Source organism: Nyctibius grandis, chromosome 9 (genome assembly GCF_013368605.1).
Source record: "Nyctibius grandis isolate bNycGra1 chromosome 9, bNycGra1.pri, whole genome shotgun sequence".
NCBI lineage: Eukaryota > Metazoa > Chordata > Aves > Nyctibiiformes > Nyctibiidae > Nyctibius > Nyctibius grandis.
The window spans coordinates 2106642-2129037 of NC_090666.1; the positions used below are offsets into that span (position 1 = coordinate 2106642).

At 42.0% G+C, this 22396-nt stretch overlaps 1 protein-coding gene across 1 annotated transcript in view; it reads left to right on the top strand.

Annotated features, from left to right (window-relative positions):
• The window catches only part of ZNF804A (zinc finger protein 804A), a 146666-nt gene extending 126820 nt beyond the window's left edge, over positions 1-19846 (top strand). Inside the window, exons 3-4 of the mRNA XM_068408218.1 lie at positions 14035-14165; positions 16558-19846. Coding sequence (XP_068264319.1) covers positions 14035-14165; positions 16558-19846 — 3420 coding nt within the window. The remainder of the gene's footprint in view (positions 1-14034; positions 14166-16557) is intronic.
• The last annotated feature ends 2550 nt before the right edge of the window (positions 19847-22396 follow it).

Consider the following 22396-nt stretch of genomic DNA (forward strand, 5'->3'; position numbering starts at 1 on the left):
AGTAGTGAGAAGCGCTGGGGACTTTTATTGCTTAAATGTGTGTGCATTTGATGAAGAGACCCACCTCGTGCTTGCGATAGGTGCAGCTGTGGAAACGTGGTGTCTCAGGGAAGGCTCTGCATTTCTGGCAGGAAGCCGAGTAGCCAGACGTAGACGTTCAGTGATTTTGTTCTTACACTTCACCAGCTTCTACCCATTGAACGAAAGCTTGAAGTTTTAACGCTGCGAAACATTGCTGTTTTAATGCGAGAGGTACTAAAAGTTACGTAGAATTACTTAAGCAGTTGTTATGTTTTGTGTTTAGTGTCCGTTTTTCCGTGTAATCCTTAGTACACATTGTGGAAGGCTATCAGTGTAAAAGCTGATTTACTTCCACAAAGATGGTCGTTGGCAATTTTTCACCCAAGATCTTAATTTTTAGAGGAAAAAAGTGCTAAAACCCTCCAGCATGAGATGTTAGTTCAAGGCATAGCTGCATTCAGCTGTAAAGTGCTATACGTTATTAAAAATTGTTGAGAATAGAAGACACTGTATAACTGTTACAACCAAATTATTAGAACTAAGAAGCTGCTACTTTACTTCCATCTTCAGTGATCTTTCAGCAAGTTATTTCTTTTGCTACAAATTGCTCTCATTTGGGCAGTGTGATCAAGGAGCTTTAGCTGTCTGCTAGCAGCTTACCCAAGGACTCGATTCCTCAAAATTCGGGAACGTTCTGCTGAGCCCAGGTACGGGTTTTGGTGCACAAAACAACGTCTGGCACTGCCTTTGCAGAATGGTGAGATGGCAAATGGTCATGAAAGAAGCCCCAGGTTTGTCTGCTGCTACATCTGAAAAAATCTTCTGAAACATGAACCTGTGAACTGTTCTCCTGCCTTACGTTAGCGATGACCTATAACTTTGCTGATCTGTAGCTAATAGACTGTATAGACTGTCCTGGAGAATAAGTCTGATGAGGAGCAGCTGAGGGAACTGGGGTTGTTTAGTCTAGAGAAAAGGAGGCTGAGGGGAGACCTTATTGCTGTCTACAACTACCTGAAAGGAGGTTGCAGCAGGGTAGGTGTCGGTTTCTTCTCCCAGGTAACAAGCGATAGGATGAGAGGAAGCGGCCTCAAGTTGCACCAGGGGAGGCTTAGATTGGCCATCAGGAAAAATGTCTTCACTGAAAGGCTTGTCAAGCACTGGAACAGGCTGCCCAGGGAAGTGGTTGGGTCACCATCCCTGGAGGGATTTAAAAGATGTGTAGATGTGGTGCTTGGGGATATTGTTTAGTGGTGGGCTTGGCAGTGCCAGGTTAATGGTTGGACTTGATGATCTTAAAGGTCCTTTCCAACCAAAACGATTCTATGATTCTAATCCTCGCTTGTAAGCAGCGCTGTGCCTCTGCAATAAGACAAAACAACATGAAATGGGTCATGCAGATTGCAGCCCCTTCTAAATATTCTCAAATCAGAAATCAGATCAAGTATCAGTGCTGTCGAATGTTTTTCATGGCAGCTGCTTCACGCTAACTGGGTTTTACAGGCAGAGTTTGAAGGACAGGCTATTTTGTTTTGCAACTGGAGCTGTACAATAAATCTGAGTCAGAGCCAGCAATGGTGTATGGGTCTGATGATTGTCTTTGTTGGAAGCCTAGTTGGCCATGCTTTCCTTTAGTTACAGATGTGCTCACCACCCGGTGTACCAGGCATTCATTTGCTGATGTAGCCTAGTTTGGTGGCACACGGGTAAGGACAGTAGTTCTTTCAGCTTATGTACTGCAAAACAGAAATAATGCTGTTCTCTGCTGAATTGTGGTTTTTACTGTAACTAGAAGAGATTTCAATGTGCATATATTTGTGTTAGAGGCAAGAGTGTAAGGTTTTTTTGGAAGCTTTCGAAGCTTTGGAACTTGAGAAATCTTCTAGCCTTTCTGAGTCTTTCTCTGACTATGTGAGTATCCTATGCAAGCAAGCAAGAAACAGTTTTTGGGGATGACAACTTGATGAACAAATCAAGACTTTCATAAAGGGTGAGTCACTTTGATGCCATTAAGAGAGAGAATTCCAACGTTTCCAAGATCTGTAGAGCGAAAACAGTGTCACTTGCATAAGTTGTGGTCTTCTAAACTTCCCTGAGCATCGTCTGTGGCAGTTTTGCAAAAAAAGCGAGAGGATGTGGCAGGGAAAGACAAATGTCTTACAGATTTTTTTCTTATCCCATCCCAGAGGGCACTTCAACGTACTGCTGAGAAGTCTTGGAGCAGTAGTATGGGGACCTTAAGGCAGAACTAATATTTTAAGATCAGCCTACTTTAAGGGATGCTGTGAAGACTGAGAGCAGGTATCTGAAATATCTAGATTTCCATGGGAGATAGCCGGTGGAGAACACAGCCACATTTTGGTAGCATCGAAGGAAATGTCATTATGCTTTTGTATTTTTTTTTGTAGCTATCCATAGGAAAAGAAGTATATCAAGAAATTTGAACCCAAATTTGTAGAAAGGTTTTCCTCTGTTCTTCATTTTAAAAGCCCATAAGATTTTCTAGAAAGAGAGAGATTTGTGTAGTTGACAAAATTAAAAAAAAGTCAACTTTGGCAAATCAGAACCAGAAAAATATGGTGATCACCCAGAGGGTTCTGTGAAATTAAAGACCGACAAGGATACCTGTTTCAACTGAGTAGTGTAAATCTTGTGCAAAAGTAGAGAATCTGGTCTGTAAATACTTATTAATTATGGAGTGTTGTGGCAATGCTTGTAGTGCTGGAGGATGGTGAGCGGTTTGTTTGTGCAGGGCTGGGAGTTCTCAGAATAAGATTGTTTTTTCTGGTCTTTGTAAGGAGAGTGGGCAAGGGTTTCATAGCTCTCACCAGTACTTCTTAGTTGCAGAGTGCTTTTGTTTGTTTCTTTGAGTTTGCTGTAGGGAAAGAGAGTAAGGAACTTTTTTTTTAACCTCCCTAAACATACGGTTATGTTGACCTTGAGATGATAAAGCTTCTGCTCTTATTTTCCATTTTGTGTGGCAATGTTTTACCCAGAAATACCTTCACATTGAGTATAAACTCTTTAAATCTATCTTCTGCTGAGATGTACAGAAGGTCCACCTAGTTAATTGCCCCGGTTATTTATGTGTCAGGTAGCTTTTTAGGGGCTGCTTTTTCTTATTTTCTTCAAAGCTTGAGCATACAGCAGTTCCCATTTCAGAGTTCAGCACTGTAGGTGGAGATCTGTGCTGTCTTCCTCACGTGATGCTCACCTGTTAATCAGAACATGTATCATGAGAGTGGGTGTATTCCTATCCTGGCTGTTGCTTTTGGAAAGAAAAGGTAAAAAAGGATATTGTCAGTTTTCCTTAGGAACTGCTTTCTGCCTTTAAGAATGTGGGTGAGATTTGGGTGCGTTTCCGTTTGGTAATGAGCTTTACGTTATTAGTTAATTATTGTTTTTATTAATTTCCTAGTGATTCTTAATCAAGGGCGAATTATCTCCCGAAAGGTTCATATCTGACTGAGGCAGGGGAATATTGCCGTGAATTGCTTCTGGGTTACATTCAAACAGAAAGCTGGACCTGCTGTACCGACCTTCAGCTCTGTTGCATGTTCAGACAGTTCTTGAGGCTGGGGTACCCGACCAAACACCTTTTGCAGATACATGAGTGAAAGAAACACACCTGACGTGCAAAGCCAAGAATTTGTTGTTAGTTAAGTTCTAACAGCCTAGAAATAATTATTATTAGGCCAATTACAATGATACTGGTGCTTATAGTCCAAATTATCCAAATATCAGAGCTCATTCCTGATAACGATGCAGATATAGGTAAGCTTTCTAGTGTCTGATCCTTTTTTGGTGTTACGGTCCTCCCAAGAAGAAAAGGGAGATGTCATTACAAGTTGTCAGCACAACGACTTCTTCATGTGGAGAAGCGGGATGTTGATGTTGGTGGTTTCTTCTTCCTTTTTGCCAGGAGGAGGGTGAAGCTTGATGGTTTCTTTCTCCTCACACTGAGGTCCGTTTGGGGTCATTTTAATGTGTTTACTAACACAAATATGTGCTCCAGTGGTTCCCAATTGCATATTGTAGTGAAATTTGCTATATATAATGTTTTTTTTATATGTTCGATGCATCTTCATTTTCTTTTTATCCCTAAACGCACTTTTATGCATATTTTGAAGTTGCATTCCTTTAGCAAGCAGTCATTGGACACTCGTGAGTTGTTTATAGCCCTGGGACCCTGGTGTCACCCTGTTCCTTCCACTTCAAAGGCCTCTGCTATGACCTTGTGCTTGTCCTGTTGGGGGTCTGTGTTACAGTCCTGGTTTCCCTCAGCAGCCTCCAAGCTGTGCTTTACTGATAACTCAATACTTCATTAACACACTGTGGTGACACATGCATCCTTGCTCTACAGTTACTCATATTTCAGTCTGCAAAAGCAACGAGGCAGTAGAAGACACCCGTAAATAGAGACGTGTGCTCTCATAACCGCTTGCTATCAACATCTACTCACCGTCATGTCAGCGGTATGTTATCAAAGTTACTTTACAACACGCTTTCCATAGTTGAAAATGACAGCGTAAGTCAAATTACGGTATTAATTCATTTGGCCTTGCAAGATGCAGTCTTCGTATTTAATAATTTTTGATTTAATCTTGTGTTTTTCTCAGAGGAGTCTGTATGGATAGTATTAAAGGCTGCCTTAAGGATAATGGATTTTGCCTGTGCCAGTTAGCTGTGGCTGTGAGATATGTGTCAAGATTTGCAAAGCCCCATTCTTGTCTCACTTTTCATTGGTCAAATTTTATATATTCTTTGAAGAAGCTTGTTATGGTCCTGGGATAATCTCTGGCAAGGACCAGATCCTGCTGCTGAGAAGCAATTTGTGAACAGCAGCTTTGAACGCCTCAGTGGTCCAATATAAAACTGATATGAGAAAGTGATTGTGATTTAGCTCTGACATAAAATATTAATATAAAGAGCTGACTTTGGGGGGATTCATGTACCTCCTTCAGCCCATCAGAGTTATTAGAGTGTCCTTCAAGGACAATGGAAAATATCCTTTAGAGGACCTGACTGTAAATATTCGCTCCTCATCTTCAGTCACTGTGCATATTGTAGAAACTGGAAGGATTTAAGATTCCATGGCAGTCTTTCCTCTAATATCAGTGACCAAAGAGTGAAAACGTAGACTAAAAATTTCTTCTTGCAATTTTTAATGTGCGTGTAGAAGGGGTATTGTGTCCTCCTTCAGTAAAAAAGGAGGAATAATCAGAACAGCAGTGTGATCCTACCGAGAACTTCAGTGCTGGAGACCCAGTGAACCATTTTGACCAAGGTGAAAAGCTGGTGGGTCACAATAGACACCAGTAGGTGTTGGAGGGCACCGGAGAGAAGAGTTGTTGGATGAAGTCTCAAAGATCTCAGAGCTGCCAAGTACGTTATTCATGCAGAAAACAGCAAACCAGCAAAAGACGGCTTTAATAGCTGAGCCATCCAACACTTGTGTTGATGGAGCCATCCATTTTGTGGCCTTATCTCCCACTAGAAAAAGGGAGATCTAATATTCCTTCTCCAAAGGGGTGTAGAGGTGACCTTTCTCTGAAAGAAGTTCTCGGTGAGGAAGTCATTGCTCCTGTGAAATGACTTATGGAAGATTAATACTGCTCAAATGAGGATTTTTCCAATAGCTTAAAGCTTTCCAGATAGAGTTTAGATGGGATGTTGTGGAGCTCTTGTTATTTATGCATGGGAGATTGTAACTGGCCAGAGCATGAAGTGGTCATCAACATTTAGCACTCAGTGACTCAAAATATCAGGAGGCAGTGCTTCACCGAGTCAATATTTTGGTTGCAGAAGTTTTTTTGAATATCTTGTCTTTAAGTGAGTGAGGAAGCTCCCTTAAGCGCTACGGAAAATTTCCATGCTGAATTTAAAACCTCTGCTCTCCCTGAGCTCAGCGGGAGTTTCTCCGTTGACTTCAAGAGAAGCAGAATTAGGCCTAGAGTCATTAAAATAAATACCTTTAAATTAGGGACTAGCATATGTAACCACTTTCCAGGTGTACAAGTGTGTGTCAGCTTTATGTTCTGTTCGTTACCTGGTAAAATTAATTTGATAGGCAAGATGCTAATTCTGTATTTCTCTGCTGTTTTCCTTGGTCTTGGCCTTAATATTTATGGAGTATTCTGCTGAGTTTTGCTGAAGCTAACAAAAAAATATGCTCCAGCTTGCAATAAGGTCAGGCTGTTGTTATACGTGTGGTTAGCAGCTATCGCAGTGAAATATTCAGTATGCAACGCTCAGCAATTCTGCAGGCTTAAAACAGTGTTTTTGCACAATGGCAATGCTAGGGCCACTTAGTCAACTTCAGAAAACATAGTTATCGTAAAACAAAAGCAACAAAAGTCTTAATTTATGCTCTGTAACCTGATATTTGTCAAAGTCCTGGAGCCTTGTTCCAACTGTAAGCCCCAATGCTGTCTGAATCCTGCAGCGGGGTACACTGGAAAGGAGCAGAAGATGCGCAGGCACCAGAACGATGTCAGATGAAACATGATGGTTACTATGTGGGAAGGGCATTAATCATCGAATAATGAAGTATGTCTTTGTATCTGGCAGATAATTCCTGAAGGAAAAGTGTTAAAATAATAGAAAGCAAAGAAATATTTATTTTTCCTTCAGTTGCTGCAGCTTATATCTTTTACAGTCACCTAATCAAGAGTAATTAGTAAGATCTTCATCAAAGATAACTAGCTTTCATGTATATTACAGGTGCAAGCGTGCAAAATATTTAATGTTCTGATTTTCCTCACGATATTCAAAACAGTTAAGCTTTCATTTGGTTTTCATTTTAAGCTCAAGTTTCATTTATTTTTTCTCATGAACTTACATAGGAAAATCCCACTGAACTCGAGACAATTTAACAAGATGCTTCAGATATGAGTGTGAAGTAGTCTCAAAACCTACTTATAGTTCATGCTAAAATAATTTCAATTTTTATATTAGAGAAGGCCAATGTGACTTTTCAGTTGTATAACATAATACATATATTTAATATATATTTGTAGGATCTGAATGTAAAGGCTGGTTCCACAGTTCTTTTTTGCACTCTGCACAGCAAACTGAACTACTGCGTATTGCTCGAGTGCTCCTGAGCGAGTTAATAGTTTTTTGTGAACGTTTGCATTACATCAATTCATTTAAAGTTAATAAAAAGTCCCCCTAATTATGAAGAATCTCATCTTCTTATCGCACGCCTCCCTTCAGGCCCATGACAGGCAGATAGAACAATCCCAGCCTTCCCTTCCTCTTAATTAATCCCCTCTTTCTCCCCAGTCTGGGATGATGCTCGTGACAGTGCTGGAAAAAGAGCAGAGTTTCGCTTCAGCTGAACCTGCCTGTTCAGCAGTACTGGGGACTCCCAGGACTTGCTATTTTAAAATCCTGCATATAACTACATCTGTGTGGTTTAGGTTTCTTCTGATATTAGAAGAGCATCAGGAGGGCATGGCTGCGATTTGTGGTAGAAACAGAAGAGGAAAATAATTATTCACCACCTGAATGTTCCTTGTCATCTGGAGGGCTTAATATCTGATCATACAGAACGTGCTTCTGATGCAAATTTGTAGAGCTCTCCGTTTTGAAGAAAGGGTTTAAATTTTGCAGCTTAAAGTGAGATGCGTACAGCTATAGGCAGAGGCAGTTAGAAGCAGCTTGCAACTTGTAACAGACTGGAAGTTATTCGTAAGCCGGCAATAGATCAGTGTTATTTATTAAAGGCCTCTTAAAAGCAAAGTGAGTGGCCAATGTAGACTGGTAAAGTGAGGAGGTATCTCCCTGCATAAGACAGAAATTGTAAAAATGGTGCTTGGAAGGAGTGGCTGGCGTCCTGCTCACCAACACGAGAACATGGAGCAAGATGAGGCTTTTTTCAGCCATATCTTGAATTTCTGCAGGGTTGGAGATGCCACAGGCCCTATAGGTAACGTGGTCTGGTGCTGCCCCAGCCGAGCAGGGAAGCGTTCCCCACTGCCAGCAAGAAGTGACTCCATCTGCCCCCATCAAGCAGTGGTAGGCTGCTGGTAAAATTCCCCCTGGGCCTCTTCTGTTGCAGGAACACATTATAGCAATGATTCCGTACTGGCAGCATGAAAAATAAAAAGATTGCCTATTAACCTCTGAGTGGTTGAATTACTAATTTCATTGGGAAATCGTGACATTTCTCCTTTCCGTGGAAATAACCTGCCTTGTTTAACTGCTGCTAGGAAGGGCCTGTAGCACTAACCCAGTAAGTTCTTCTTGCATTATAGTATTTTTTTCTTGGAACTTTAATTTTTTCTATGATCTTGAGAAAGTGAGAAATTTATTTTTTTTTAATGATATGAAAAGTCTGTTGAATTGCAGACCAGAGCACAAGTGAAGAGACGCTGCCCTGTCATGCTGTGTAAGGTGAAGGGGTCTCCAGTTGCAGAACAGTAAAATATGTATGTCTGCACAAACCACCAAAGACAGAAGGAAAATACGTGTGTTTTACATCTTAGCAAGCAATGTTTTCTGCTTTAAATGGCATGTTTCATTCCCCATTTGAGTGTTTACAGGTGTTACAGGAGCTCTGATTGCTCAGTTATTATTTATAATTGATTAAGCTCAATCCTCTGCAAAAGGACACTAATCCGGTTTGGTGTGACACGTGTTTGTCTAATGAGTACGTTGTCGCTCTGTTTGTCATACTATAATTCACGTAAAGAAGCAATAAACCATCTCAGTTAACAGGGAGTATATTGACAGCAGTCACATAGTATTCAGAGGAAGGGGAATAGGCTCTAGAATAATCACTGGGAGCTAAGAAATTCTCATACTTAATCCTGTATTAAGCAGTGATCAGATTTATTTAAAAAACAAACAATGCAAGCAAAAAAACACGCTTTATTAACAGATAAAATATATTTTATATCATACACAGACTCTTTCCCTGATGACTTGTCTGCTTTCTCAAAGGTTCCCACGTTAGCTGTGACTCTGCTATGTCTGAACTTCCAGAAGAAACTAACTTGAAAAAGGGCTACAGTAGGAATTCAAGCTGTGACACAAACACTTGGTAGTTCAGTGCTCAATGTATAACTGGCTGTAGCAGCCTGCTTATGCTGTTTGGGCTGCAGCTTTGAGTGTTTCATAGTCAGGGAGCAAGAAAGGGAAGTTGTATTTTGATGAGTTATTTTTAAAAGCTAACAATCACATAAATTCATGATTCAGTGGCTGCTGGGAATACTGTCATTTTTCCTCATAAAATAAAAAGACAATAAAGCAGCGAAACTTGATGTCATGGCTGTTAAGTTCTGTAATTTTATACTTCCATTGATCAGAAAATGAATTTCTGGTCTATGTATTTTCAACATCGTAAAAGTCCACACAATTTAATTGTTAATCTAAGGTCAAAAGCAAATTAGCATAATAATATCCGAACTGCACTGCCCTGAAATCCCCTGATAGGCAGCTTTCTGACTCCTGCTATTATAAAAACTGTTCCCATTGGTTCTTGACCCTATTAAAGTTGTTCCTAGACTAGAGAGATAAGCTTTGCACGGGTAGTTTATGAGAGCCTCTCTGGATAAGCAGTCCTCAGCGATGCCTTTGTGCTGGAGAGGATGGCTGGTTTTTACGTGGGATATTAACGCTACAGAGAGAGCCTGTATCAATCCTGATGCTTGTTATGATTTCCCCTTCAGTTTCATAAACTTTGTTAAAAGTTTCACTGCTTTTCTTCAGAGTCAGTTCTGATAACATTAAATTATATGTTTCAAGAGATAAAATGTTTTGTTTGAGGCTGGTTTTGTCTGCTGGGTTTTTTCCCCTCAGTTTATCACCTGGTATCGTAATATTCAGGTACGTTGTGTTTCACTATTCAACCTTTCGTGTCCTGAGCACGTTTGTTAATAATCTTCTCTATGTTTTTAAGACCTATTTGTTTGAAGTGCTATTGTTACAAGTGCTTAAATCTTGAATTTAAAAGAAAAAAAACCAACCACCACTTTGCAAGATGGCAGAAGGCTTGTAATGGCAATGTAAGAAGTGCACTTAATGCCATAATGTGTCTTTGCTTTTGAGAGGCTTTGATCCACAGAGGTCTTCAGGCACCTGCCTCCCACAGAAGGAGCTGGGCTTGTGGTTCCTATATTATAAAATGCAGGGGAGAATTAGGAAACTCGGCCTGAGCTTTTTGAAAAGCAGCATGGTGAAATGAACTGTCTAATGTGGTAAATGGGGTGAGGTAACCAGAAATGGGGTCCCGTTGGAAGTCCAGTTAGGAATTCTTTGATTTTTTGATGGGTATCTTCCATGGCAAGCCTGGGGACACCCGCGCTGGATGCCTCTCAATGAAATGCAGCCACACCTGAGTTTGGATCTCATGAGGTCTTCTCATGTATAGTCTCATCCATGCATGGGCACAAAGGAGCTGGTAAAGTCTTCCTTTCTGTCTGGACTCACATACCTCAGCTCAGCGTGATGTAATGGGTGTGCAGTAAGATTCCCGGCTAAGTTCGTTAGAAATAGGTGGGATATTTCTGCCTCAGGCCCATTGTTACAGTTGGATTTATTAAAATAGTCCAGCTTCTGCCCAAGTGCAAGCAGCCCATCCCACTGCAAGGCTGGAGAATCGAGGTCAGGCTTCCCATTGCTCTGCGCTCGGGGAATTCATTTGCAAAACAACTGTGGGCCGTGCTCTGCACGTTCAAAGTGACAATGCCGTGTGTCAGGATAACGATGAAGGCATTTAGTTCTCTTGGAAAAATGTCATTTAATTATTCCTTGTGAACTGTTTGTTGAACTCTGCTTGCTAGGACTTACACGTTTTGAGCTGGTTCGTAAGCGGAGCAAAATACAGGAGGGAATGCTATTTAAATACTGTGTTACTGCCTGCTAATTATTTGCTTACTGATCCGTGGAAGCAAACAAATACAACACGCATTAAACTAACTATTGAAGTTAGCTTTGGTGAATAGCTCTACCACATGGAAAGACATGAAGAAAAAGATACTTTTTAGGAATAAGGCACGCTGCTTTTTTTAATTGCTGCCTTTTACTTTGAACAAGTTTTGTGGGGGCCTCGGGGTACTCAGAATGCATGGACTAATGGCATTTTCATAGTAGTATCTCATTTTTGCTCACATAATACCAGCAAACCCAACAAAATACAAATACAGGGCTGTATAAATGCAGTGCTAGCAGTCGCTAGCGTGACGAAGTGCAGTAAGGGAATGCAGGTGATGGTAGTTTATCAGATGGCGAAATAAAGACAAATGGAAAATCACTACAATACGCAGAAATGGGGACACGCGTTTTCCCACTTCGATGACCTTTTATGTACAGGAAATAGTATCTTTTGGAAACTGCCTAATCAGGCCTCAAAACTTGTACCAGGTGCATGTTTTGTGGTTTACAACTAAGTTCCACTCATACATATGTATTTGCTGAATAAAGGCCTCAGGAATTACGTAGGTATAATCCTTACAGATCGTTAAAGCCCTCCATGAAAAAGACTGAGATACTAGTTGTAAGGAAAAAAAAAAATCACATTGTGTAACTAGTTCATATTGTGTTAAGAACAACTTTCCGTACAGGCAAGGGGCGGTGTATTTGACAGGAGGCCTGACAGAAGGGGAGCTCTGGAACAAGGAGTTCTCCAGAAGAGCAGAGCAGACAGTCCGACACGAAGGCTGCGCACACAAAACTTCTGCCAGACTCCTCTGTCCTACACATTGACACCTACTTGTAGCAATCAAGGGGAACAATTTAATTACTTAAAAATTGTGAACTGTTCTTGTGTACCAGGTCTGGTATGTGCTAAACAAATAATGACTGATGGGGCTGACGAGAAGCCCAGATGGGTAGAATGATGTTTGCTTGGTAACGGTAGGCATCAAACGCATCTTCTGTGCCTCCAAGGCCATGTAAAACTTCCTCTAACAGCATTGTCCCTGTTCACTGTGAGCGAGACGCTGCTTGCGCCCTGAAACGTGGAGTCCTGGTAACTTTAGCGCTCCTGACAGCATGGAGTCCTGCTAACTTTCAGCAGTAAAAGAAAAGGGGTCAAAAGCTGGTCAGAATCAAATCACTAATTATAATCATCCCAGTAATTACAGTAAAGTGCGGCTGCTGGAGGGTGATTAAGGATTTGTGTACACCTCAGCTTCTCCTTTTTGACCTTGTGAAAAAGCACCCTTTTATCTCTCTTTTCTTCTCTTGCTTTGTCGCATACTTCTTTCCTGACGCATTGGAGGGGAAAAAAAAAACGGAAGAATTATTGAGCTCTGCAAAATGGAATGAAATCCTATCTTTAAATGCCAAGGGCTGGAGGTGGGGAGGGGAAGGAGCAAACTTCATCGCTTCTCTGGTATTCTGAGGACTCAGAAGTCACCTATGAAATGAAATACTTTGGGTTTCGCGAGCAACTGGTGGGCAGCAGGGTCAGTATCATACTATCTTTAGGAAAACATGAATGCACAGGGGTAATAAATGTTCTACAAAGATGCTTCACATTTCAAACCTTTCTTCTTGGGGGGAAAAATGTTACCATACATACCTTTCAAATTATTTCTCTGTATCTGTCAAGGATGTCTTCAAAGGAATATCCAGTTGTTAGCAAAATAATACAAAAATTGAAAATAGAGAGTAGTGCTCAATTTTCTGCAAGTGTTTGTTTGCTTTCCCAGCGTGTTTCTACGTATGTGTTTCTTCACATTAAATGGATGACCAAGGTAGCGTTAGAATCCTAGAATCGTTTTGGTTGGAATGGACCTTTAAGATCATCAGGTCCAACCCTTAACCTGGCACTGCCAAGCCCACCACTAACCCATGTCCCTCAGCACCACATCTACACGGCTTTTAAATCCCTCCAGGGATGGGGACTCCACCACTGCCCTGGGCAGCCTGTGCCAGTGCTTGACAACCCTTTCAGTGAAGACATTTTTCCTGATGGCCAATCTAAGCCTCCCCTGGTGCAACTTGAGGCTGTTTCCTCTCATCCTATTGCTTGTTACCTGGGAGAAGAAACCGACACCTACCCTGCTACACCCTCCTTTCAGGTAGTTGTAGACAGCAATAAGGTCTCCCCTCAGCCTCCTTTTCTCTAGACTAAACAACCCCAGTTCCCTCAGCCGCTCCTCATCAGACTTGTGCTCTTTGCCATTTTGGGTGATGCTGTGATATAAAGAAAATTAAATCCCCTTTTAGTGCGGAGAATCAGAGCTGTGCGTTCCCCCAAAGAAACAGCTGGAGATGACAGCAAATGAGCTACTGGATCGAACCTCGGTGGCTGTTTAACTGCTGCGCCAGCCACCAGCGAGAGCAGGAAACAAGCTCCTTCAAAAGGAAGATCTTCCCATTTCGAAACACCAGACTCCTCTGGCCATTACACCCCTTGGGGATCCATGCTGGGACAGGACCCTTTAACGTCTTTAGTAATGACCTGGATGACAGGTCAGAGCTCTCTCAGGAGCTTTGCAGGTGATGCCACGCTGATAACGTGGCAGGGCAGGTCCAGAGGGACCTTGGTAGGCTGGAGAAAAGGGCTGGCAGGCGCCTGCTGCAGTTCGGTGGTGACAAATGCTACGTCCAGCGTCTGGGGCAGAAGAACCCCCTGGCAAGCAAGCTGTACGGGCTGGGGGGCCGACGGGCTACAGAGCAGCTTTGCAGAAAAAAGAGCTGGGCTGATCTCACTGGTTTTTATTACTGTCTCAAAGAGCAATTGGGCTGTGGACAATGTTTTTGGGAAAAGAGTCATGAGCAGAATTCTGGATGAACGTTGCCTCGTCCTGCTGAGGCTAGTCTACATCAATCACACGGGCTACAGTAACATTTTCCGGGTTCTCTCTAGCCTAGCTAACCTCTCTAGCATCTCTGTATTTTGGTTATTCACTTGAAATGTATAAATTTATTGAATGGGTCACTTTGGTTAGGTTCAAAAATAATTCTTGCCGTGAGTGCTTACCAGAAAGTAACTGTCATTATAAACATTTATCGTCCCTGCATTTTTTGTGTGCATTATATGACTATTTCTTCCAGAGACTGAAGGAACTGAAGCAGAGGGAGTTTGCTCGAAATGTAGCATCTAAGTCACGAAAAGATGAAAGGAAACAGGAAAAAGCCCTTCAACGTTTGCACAAGCTGGCTGAGCTAAGGAAAGAGACCATGTGGTAAGTGCGTAGCTGCTGAAACATCAAAAATCCCTTAAAATAATCCCTCCACCATCAGCTGGTGCTGTGGGACGCAGGGCTGTTGGGGTTCCTCAGCTAAAGCCCAGCACGTGTGTTTGTGTGGTATTTTTGAAGCAGTGTGTGTACAGTAATTTAATTCACGCTATGTGCAGAAATGAATGTTTAACGTTGCTTTTTCTGTGGAGCTAAAAGTGACACATATTTTTAGTTTAAAAAAAGATGTGTTTCATATATATTTCATAAAACCAGGCACATTGGTTGAAAGCTGAGTGAACTAGGTCATGCATTTGCAGGCTGACACTACTTCATTGATGAGGTGAGGAATACAGTCTGTCTTTCTAGGATGTAACAGATCTCTGCAATTTAGTTTTCAAACTGCTCGCCTGGGAAAGCATCCAGAAATCTAGTTTGAAATTTCACTAACTGGATTTTTTATATTACAAGGTAAGTACTCCTTTTCCCCAGCTCAACAGAGTGTTTCCCTCCCTCTGCAAAAGTGACTCCTTGCTAGTCGTACATTTTAGTATTGCATCTAGGCACACTGTTGAAATTAATATTGAGTTTGCTAGTTGTGACTGTATTTTCACTTAAATATGACACAGTTATGACACTGACAAGCCACTGAAAATATATGTACCAGCTTTTCACAGTGGAGTCTCAGGGGAAAGAAGAAAGATGCTCGAACGTGAGTTTTTTCTTTTTATCCAGCCTTTGTCTCACCAGATGAACTAACAGAGAAGGCCAGCCAAGCTGTAGCTCTTGTTCAGTAGTAGTCTCTTTCTCTGTAGTTTGGCTAGTGGGCAGAATGCTGGAACACAGTCTGTGGAAGCAGGTGGGTGAGTCATGAGTGTTGTGTTGTCCAACATGAGCAACGTGACACCTAATTTTGATTTTTTAATCTTTTTATGATAACTCATGTAGAGACTCTTTCTCCTCCACCAGTGTTCTAACTTTCCAAATTTAATACTTGAGGATATTAGATATTATTCTCCCTAAACGTACTCCAAAATCTGAACGTAGCATATTTCAGGAGAAAGAGGAAAAAGGAACTTACTGTTTCCTTTTTCCATGCTAGTGAATCACAGATTTTGTGGGGTTTTGTTGCTTCTGGGTTTGTTTTGTTGGTTTTTTTGTTTGTTTGTTTTTTAAATACCCTCCTTCTAGTTCCTGAAGGAGAATTTCTCTCTGAGCCTTATTTCTCTATTTAAGAATTGCTGTTTACTACCACTTTGCATCCTTAGAGATGTAATATAGACAGACACACAGGATTTTTTTAAACTGGTATTTTCTAGGTTGGTTTTGTAGAAGTCACAATTTTATTCTGTTAAAGAAAGGATTTATGTGGGGGTTTTAATATATATTTTAAATTCATGAAGAACTGGACAAGGCAGGGATTCTCATGAGGAATTCCTTTCTCATAAAACCTCTACCTTAATTTCTGGACCCAATAGGTTAAGTTCATCGTTCTTTAGCTCAACACTTCTTGGGGTCCTAAACAACACTTGCAAGTTTTCCCAATGACCCATCATCTCGTATTGCTCTGCGCTGTAACATAGAATAATTTGGTTAAAACAAAAAAGAAATTGTTTTAACATAGGTCCATTTTCCTAGTGCTGAGCAATTCCTGTGGATCCTGGAATATTGGCAGCTTAAGCAGTTTTTGCTCTCCTTTGTGCTTCCTATTAAGTCAAATAGAACAGATGGGAAGAGGACACAAAATGAAGAACAGAAGTAGACAGTGATAAATTTTTTCTCAAGAGGGATGAATCACTTACTGCACTACTGTCAGCTGAAATACTCTCCCTGATATTATTTTTTCATGAAAGAAATTGCTGAGATTGCGACGGTTCGGTCTGTGAACACAAATAGGATGGGAGCTGCTGGGTGCTTGCCCGTGGGCAGAGCAGCGCTCACTAGGAAGATGACTAAGAGGGAAGCGGTGTATGAGGCGCGCTCTGTTTTAATATATTTTGTAGCACAAAGGTACGTAAAACCTCTGCTATTTGTAGTAATAGTGTTGTAACCATGATGGTCTACTGGGAGGAGAAGCAAGATTCCAAGGGAGATATGTGGTCTTTTATTAGGCCAGCCAATATGTCTAGGAAAAGTGAACTACCTCGTAGGAATATTACCCCTTCAGCTGATAACTTCACATTAAGGAACCAAGGACACAATATTTACTCATTATTTCTTTTTTATAATGGTCAACTGACCTTAATATAAAACGTGACATTTTTTCATATTCTAAATCTACATATGCACAGATTCTTCCTCTTTCCTTAAAAAAATCTCTTAGATACCGAGGTAACACCGTGTTTCTGTCTGCAGTTCTCTGAGAGGTACTGACTCCAAGTTTTGTGTTCCTTCCTAGCGCTCCTGGAAGCGGCCCTATGTTCAAATCCACCACAGTGACTGTACGAGATCATTGCAGTGATATCCCACAAAGTGCTGCCGTAGATTCTGTCAGCAAACAGGATTTCAGCTGTACGTTAACGCATGATGCACAGAATTGTAAAGACATCACTTCTGTTGTTTCTTCGACTCCTGGAAGTGCCTGTGGTAATAAATCCGATGCTAACAAACTTGGAGATCAGGTTCAAGGAGCTCAAGGACAAAGAGTTGGGTTCTCTTTTGCTTTTCCTAAGAAAGCAGCAGTCAAACTGGAGTCTTCAGCTGCTGTTTTCTATGAATATAATGATGAATCGTCTCTGGAGCACGGATTTAGCAGAAGAAGTAGGTTTGTTCCAGGAGCTTGTAACCTTCAGTCTCCATCAGCGGCAGAAATAGTCCTGTGCCCTGAGGAGAAACATAACTGCTTTCACCCACTGGTGGAAAAATGCATAGACACCGCAGAAGCTCCTGAAGCTCAGGAGTCAAAAGAGCTGGCCAATGAAGAAAGCAGGGTGCTAGAGAGTCCTGTATTAACTCCTGCTGTGTCCCACTCGCAGCAGCTGGTGTCCTCGGACATGGATGGCTACAATATTGATGGGAGTGAAGCAGACTTACCGGACCAAACGCTGCCCGCGGTTGCGGACAGTGCTCAGGTCCTGCCCCTGGACTGCAACAGTTACGAGCTGCAGGCAAACAGGGCTCTTGAGCAGGCGGTTGTGGAGGATTGTTTATCTCTGCAGGATGTTGCGGAGGAAAATGATAAGGGCAGGAACAGTGATTCATCCACAACCGAAATAAAAAAGCTGGAGGCAGATGCATTAGTTCCATCGCCATCTGAAGAAGGTAGCAGTGCAGCCCCACAAAGCAAACCAGACATGCGCAAGAGACCTTGTGAACCCTTTGTTCCTGTTCTTAGCAAACATGGATCGAATATTCTTCAGTGGCCATCGGAAATGTTAATTTACACAAGTACAGACCCATCGATTTCTTACAGCTGTAACCCTTTATATTTTGATTTCAAGTCATCAAGAACAAGTAACAGCCAAGAAAAGCCCAAGCATCAGCCAAACATACCTCATTTGCACCATAAAACTGAATCCAACCATAGCTTAGTCTCAGATTTTACAAATAAACCTACTTCAGAGTGTGGTGATTATGAAACAGAAACGAATAAAAATGTGTGCAACTATACAATACCCCTTGTAAGTGATGTTTCCCTCATCAGAAATTATTATCTTGCAAAAAATCAAAATAAAGTGTCCTTGGATGAGTCATTCAGGATTAGGAAAATAGAAAAGTATCACATTTCTAAAAATCACTTACGACAAAACACTGTGATAGATGAGAAATATAACAAAGCCTGGATCAAAGAAAGCCATGAAAAGTGGTTTCACAAAAGTAGAAAACGGAAAAGGAGAAGAAAATTATGTCATTGTCATCATCATCACTGTGGGGACACAACAGCAGCAGAAATGGAGATGTCCTCAGTGACTGAAAAAGAAATTAGTTACAGAGATGAAAGTAAATATCAGCACCTCCAAAATGATCCAGAGAAGTGCAGATATGATGCGGGGAATATCTGGCTAGCTACAGGTGAGATACAGCAGTCGCATCAAAAACTCGGCATGGAAAACGGTCATAAGAGAGTCACGTCTGCCTCAGCTCACGTACACGAGGACGGAGGCTGGTGTGACATTTGGAGTGCAAAAAATAGCAGCCAACACCATGGTTGTAAACGACCGCACAGGAAGAGCAAAGCAAGCTCCCGGAGACAGGCAAAGCAGCTGGCTCCGAGGTCCAGGAGGAACAGCTTAAGGTACTCTAAAACATGTTGCAGCTGGAAAGTGAGGAGGTCAAGCTGTAGCTTAGAGCATAAATGTTTAGGACACTGCAGTGAGGAGAAGAGTCCGAGTCAAACCCAGTCCATAAAGAGAGGTTACAACGTTCTGACAGAGGAACCTGAAAAATCCCACCGCAAGCGGAGACAGCATAGCTGTTCCTCTTCGTCCGATGAAAGCTCGTACGGACAGACATCAGCAGCAGAGGAATGTCTAAAGCAGGCGCGTACTTTAGGTACCCATCACAAGGCAAAAGGGAAACGCAGGAGGAGGAAAACTAGAATCCACCACGTGTTCCTTGACAGGAACGCAAGAAGTGAGACCTCCAGACCTTCCACAGAACATTCTGCAAATTCTACATTAAATATTTTGGGAGACTCCTTGACCCAAGACAGTCTAGAGGAAACTAATGTGGATCCCAGAGCTGATCATGCAAAAGCTACAGATGAAACAATGCAGCTGGAGGAAAGCAAGTCGTCTCTAGAAACTGATAGTTCACACGTGCTGGAAAATGCCAAACTGACAGCGTGTGCAGCAATGGAGAGCGCGCCGAGTACATTTCCCGACGTCACCGCAGGTTCAGCTGCTTCTGTTGCTGAGCACAGTGCTCCAGCAGCTGCCAGCACGCAGGATGTTCCGCAAGATGAAAAGAAAAAGGAAAATGTCAGCAGTTGTGAAAATCAAGCTCGTTACAAAGTTCCCCTCCCGAACAGACATTTGGAACAGGCTCTTCCTAAATCCTATCTATGCCATTATGAACCGGCAGAGTCTCTACCACGTGAGAAAATAACTGAGGTGACCAGTGAATGGGTACAGTGTAATCCTGGCTTATTTAGCAGCCCACCACCCTTGCCATTCAAAGAAGCACATGTAAACAGTCATACCTTCTTAACTACTGAGCAGTTAATAGCCCCCTTCACCCTACCAGATCAGACATTGATATTCCCTCCAGATAACCACGAAAAATTCAAAGACCTCCCATCTGAGGCATATCAGGAGATCATGCCACAAAACATGCTGGCCAACAAGGTGAAGTTCACCTTCCCTTCCCCAGCAGTCCAGCCCCCAAATTCCCCGCTGCAGCCCTTACCCCTGCAGCCGCCGCTGTCTTCTACCTCCGTTACCACCATCCACCACACCGTCCTACAGCAGCACGCCGCTGCCGCCAGTACGTTGAAGGTTCTCCAGCCCCACCAGCAGTTCCTCTCGCAGGTCCCGGCTCTTTCCAGAGCACCTTTACCTCATGTACCAGTAGGACCGAGGCTTTGTCCGGGGGGCCCCGCGGCTTTCGTTGCCCCGCCGCATCTGCCGCTGCTGCCGCCCTCGGTCCTGCACCCCGCCCAGCTGGCGTTTCCCCCGCTGCCGCACGCCGTCTTCCCGTCCCTGCTGTCCCCGCACCCAGCCATCATCCCCCTGCAGCCCCTCTTTTAGGATGGGGGAAGGAGCCTCGAGCTGAACGGTCCTGCTGTTTCCACAGTCCCCTCGGCTTTGCAAAACGATTCTGTGATATAAACTGGTTAAAATTCCTCCTTCCGTGGGAAGCATTTACCGTAAACGGAACGATGCAAACATTCATGTAAAGTTCAGACCTATACTATAAGTAAAGCACTGAATAGTCTGATACTAATATGAACTCTATAATGTAAGTGAAAATCATGTCTTAGAATATGTATAATGTATATAAAATATATTTATAGTTCTCTAACTTATGTTGTAAAGTATTCACTTCTTGTTTTTTTATCTTTGTGTATTTGCACCTATTTAATGTTTAGACAAAGCTGATGCACTATGTTTTGTACTATGTTCTCGGAAACTGTAAATCTAGTGACAAACTCTCTCTTGCAATAAATTTTTGTTAACGACTTCAGTATATCAAAAATCTTTCATTATAAGCCTCATGGATGTTGTTCTTCCATGTTCTTCTGCAGCTGAATAGCATCCGCCACCCCTGCTGTGTTGGGATAATCAGGTTTCCTGTCCGTCGGTGAGTTACCAGGGAGGCACAGAGGCCGATACCTTGAGGGCAGCTGTCTGACTGAGCAAGAGAGAAAGGGTAATAGATCTGTTTGTGGTAGCGGGTTGATGTCACCGTGACAAATTTTGCCTGCTTGTAGTCTGTGCCCAAACTGCTGACTGTCGGAGCTCATCCCTTTTACACTAAACCACAAAAAGACGATGTAACAAAAAGAACAGCAACGATAGAAGGGGAAAAAAAAAAAGGAGAAGATCATGGCAGTTTGACTTGAAGGGAATATTGGTTATAGCAGACAGGTAGCGCCCAGGGAAGGCCTTGGTTCCACCAAGCATGCTTGCTCTGGGTGCACGCAGCCCTCGGTGGGGACAGAGCTGTCGCAGTGAGGTCCTTGCTGCCAGTGCAATGTGTGAAGGGAGCACATGAGCACGAAGGGGAGGTCAGGAAGAGCTTCGCACGGGGAACCCACCAGGGTTGGATTCAAATTCTTACCTCACGTCACCCCTCTCTTTCCTGCAGCACTTTGGTAAAGAAATAGAATAACATAGAATAGAGAGTAATAATAATACTAATATACTGCCAATATTTCTAACTGTATTTCAGAGAATTCTCCCTACCTCTGCTGTCCAACCTCACCCAGCTTCAGCCAGGGAAATCTTCCCATTTACTGTAGTATGAGGTATAGCAGACCCACGCCTGCGATGGTCCAGAATAAAACCAGAAGTGGTTCTGAGCTAGAGCCATCTCTTTGAGTTCAGATCAAGTGTTACCATGTGAGTGAAGCTAAGGATTTGCAGCATGACTGTTAGTGCTAGAAGTAGGCCCTCTGTAATAAAAGGTAGGTGCTAGCTCTCCAGTTAATTACTTCTTTTCACCTTTTTATATGGTATAATAAAATTATATACAGTTTAACTGAAAGAATAGTAATTTTGGAATATTATTAATATACATTGCATATTAACAGCTACAGACATTAACCATTTGAAAAGTAATACTATAGCCTAAAACATATATATATATGGATATTATTTTCTTCATCTATAGCGTTAGAACTTACCTGTATCAATATTGCAAGTTTTAGTATAATACTACATTAAAACTATAGCAAACGACATCTTACCGCTACGATTACAGCGTCAGCTACTCAAGGGATGTGAGTTTTCTGTGTTGTACAGTTACAAAGGGCTAAACTACGTCAATAAGCAAAAAGTTGCTACGAAGGAGCAGATGAGCGGGGTGTTGCTGAGCATCTGTCCCTGTGATGCCATAATGCCATTTTCTCTAGTTGTAATTTCAGGTTTATCTGGTACCTGAAAAATAGTCTATAAGTGACTCTGTACTCCTCCTCTATTTCAACAGCATGCCTACACAATGTGTACGCCTCCACTGCCTCCCGTAACACGCAGGTACCAAGCAGGCCCTAAGCGCAGGGATCTGTTTGACGCCGCTTCGTCTCCCTCCTTAGCTGCCTGGCGCTGGCTTTTGCATTTCTGCCCTCCTCTGTGGTAGCCAATGCAGGCAGTCCCCTGGGTCCTGATGTCTTAGCAAAGACAAAATCCATCTAATTATATAGCAGTATATAAAGAAAGAAACCACGTAGGGCAATTATGGTTGCACGTTGCCATATCCATACATTTTTATCTGGCAGGAGATTAAAAAATCACCAATTTCAATTTTTCAGTCGCAATGTTCATTGAAAAATCCCATCTGTTAACTTAGAAGTCCGCATTTTTTCAACAAAATGTTCCAACAGCTTTGAATTTTACTTTTTTCTTACAACTTAAATCAAATTTTTTTCTATTTTAAGTTGTTAAACAGTTTTAAGACATTGCACAATTATTTATTATCTACTGTAATTGCTTTTCAATAGTGTATAAACTACTTACAATAAAAGACCATCAAATGTAATCATTTTCTAATATGGTATTGCCTCTAGTGCTAGAACTGTTTGTATATGTGACTTCATATGTAAAAGCAAAACCAATATAAAAGTAAATCACAAGTTAAGT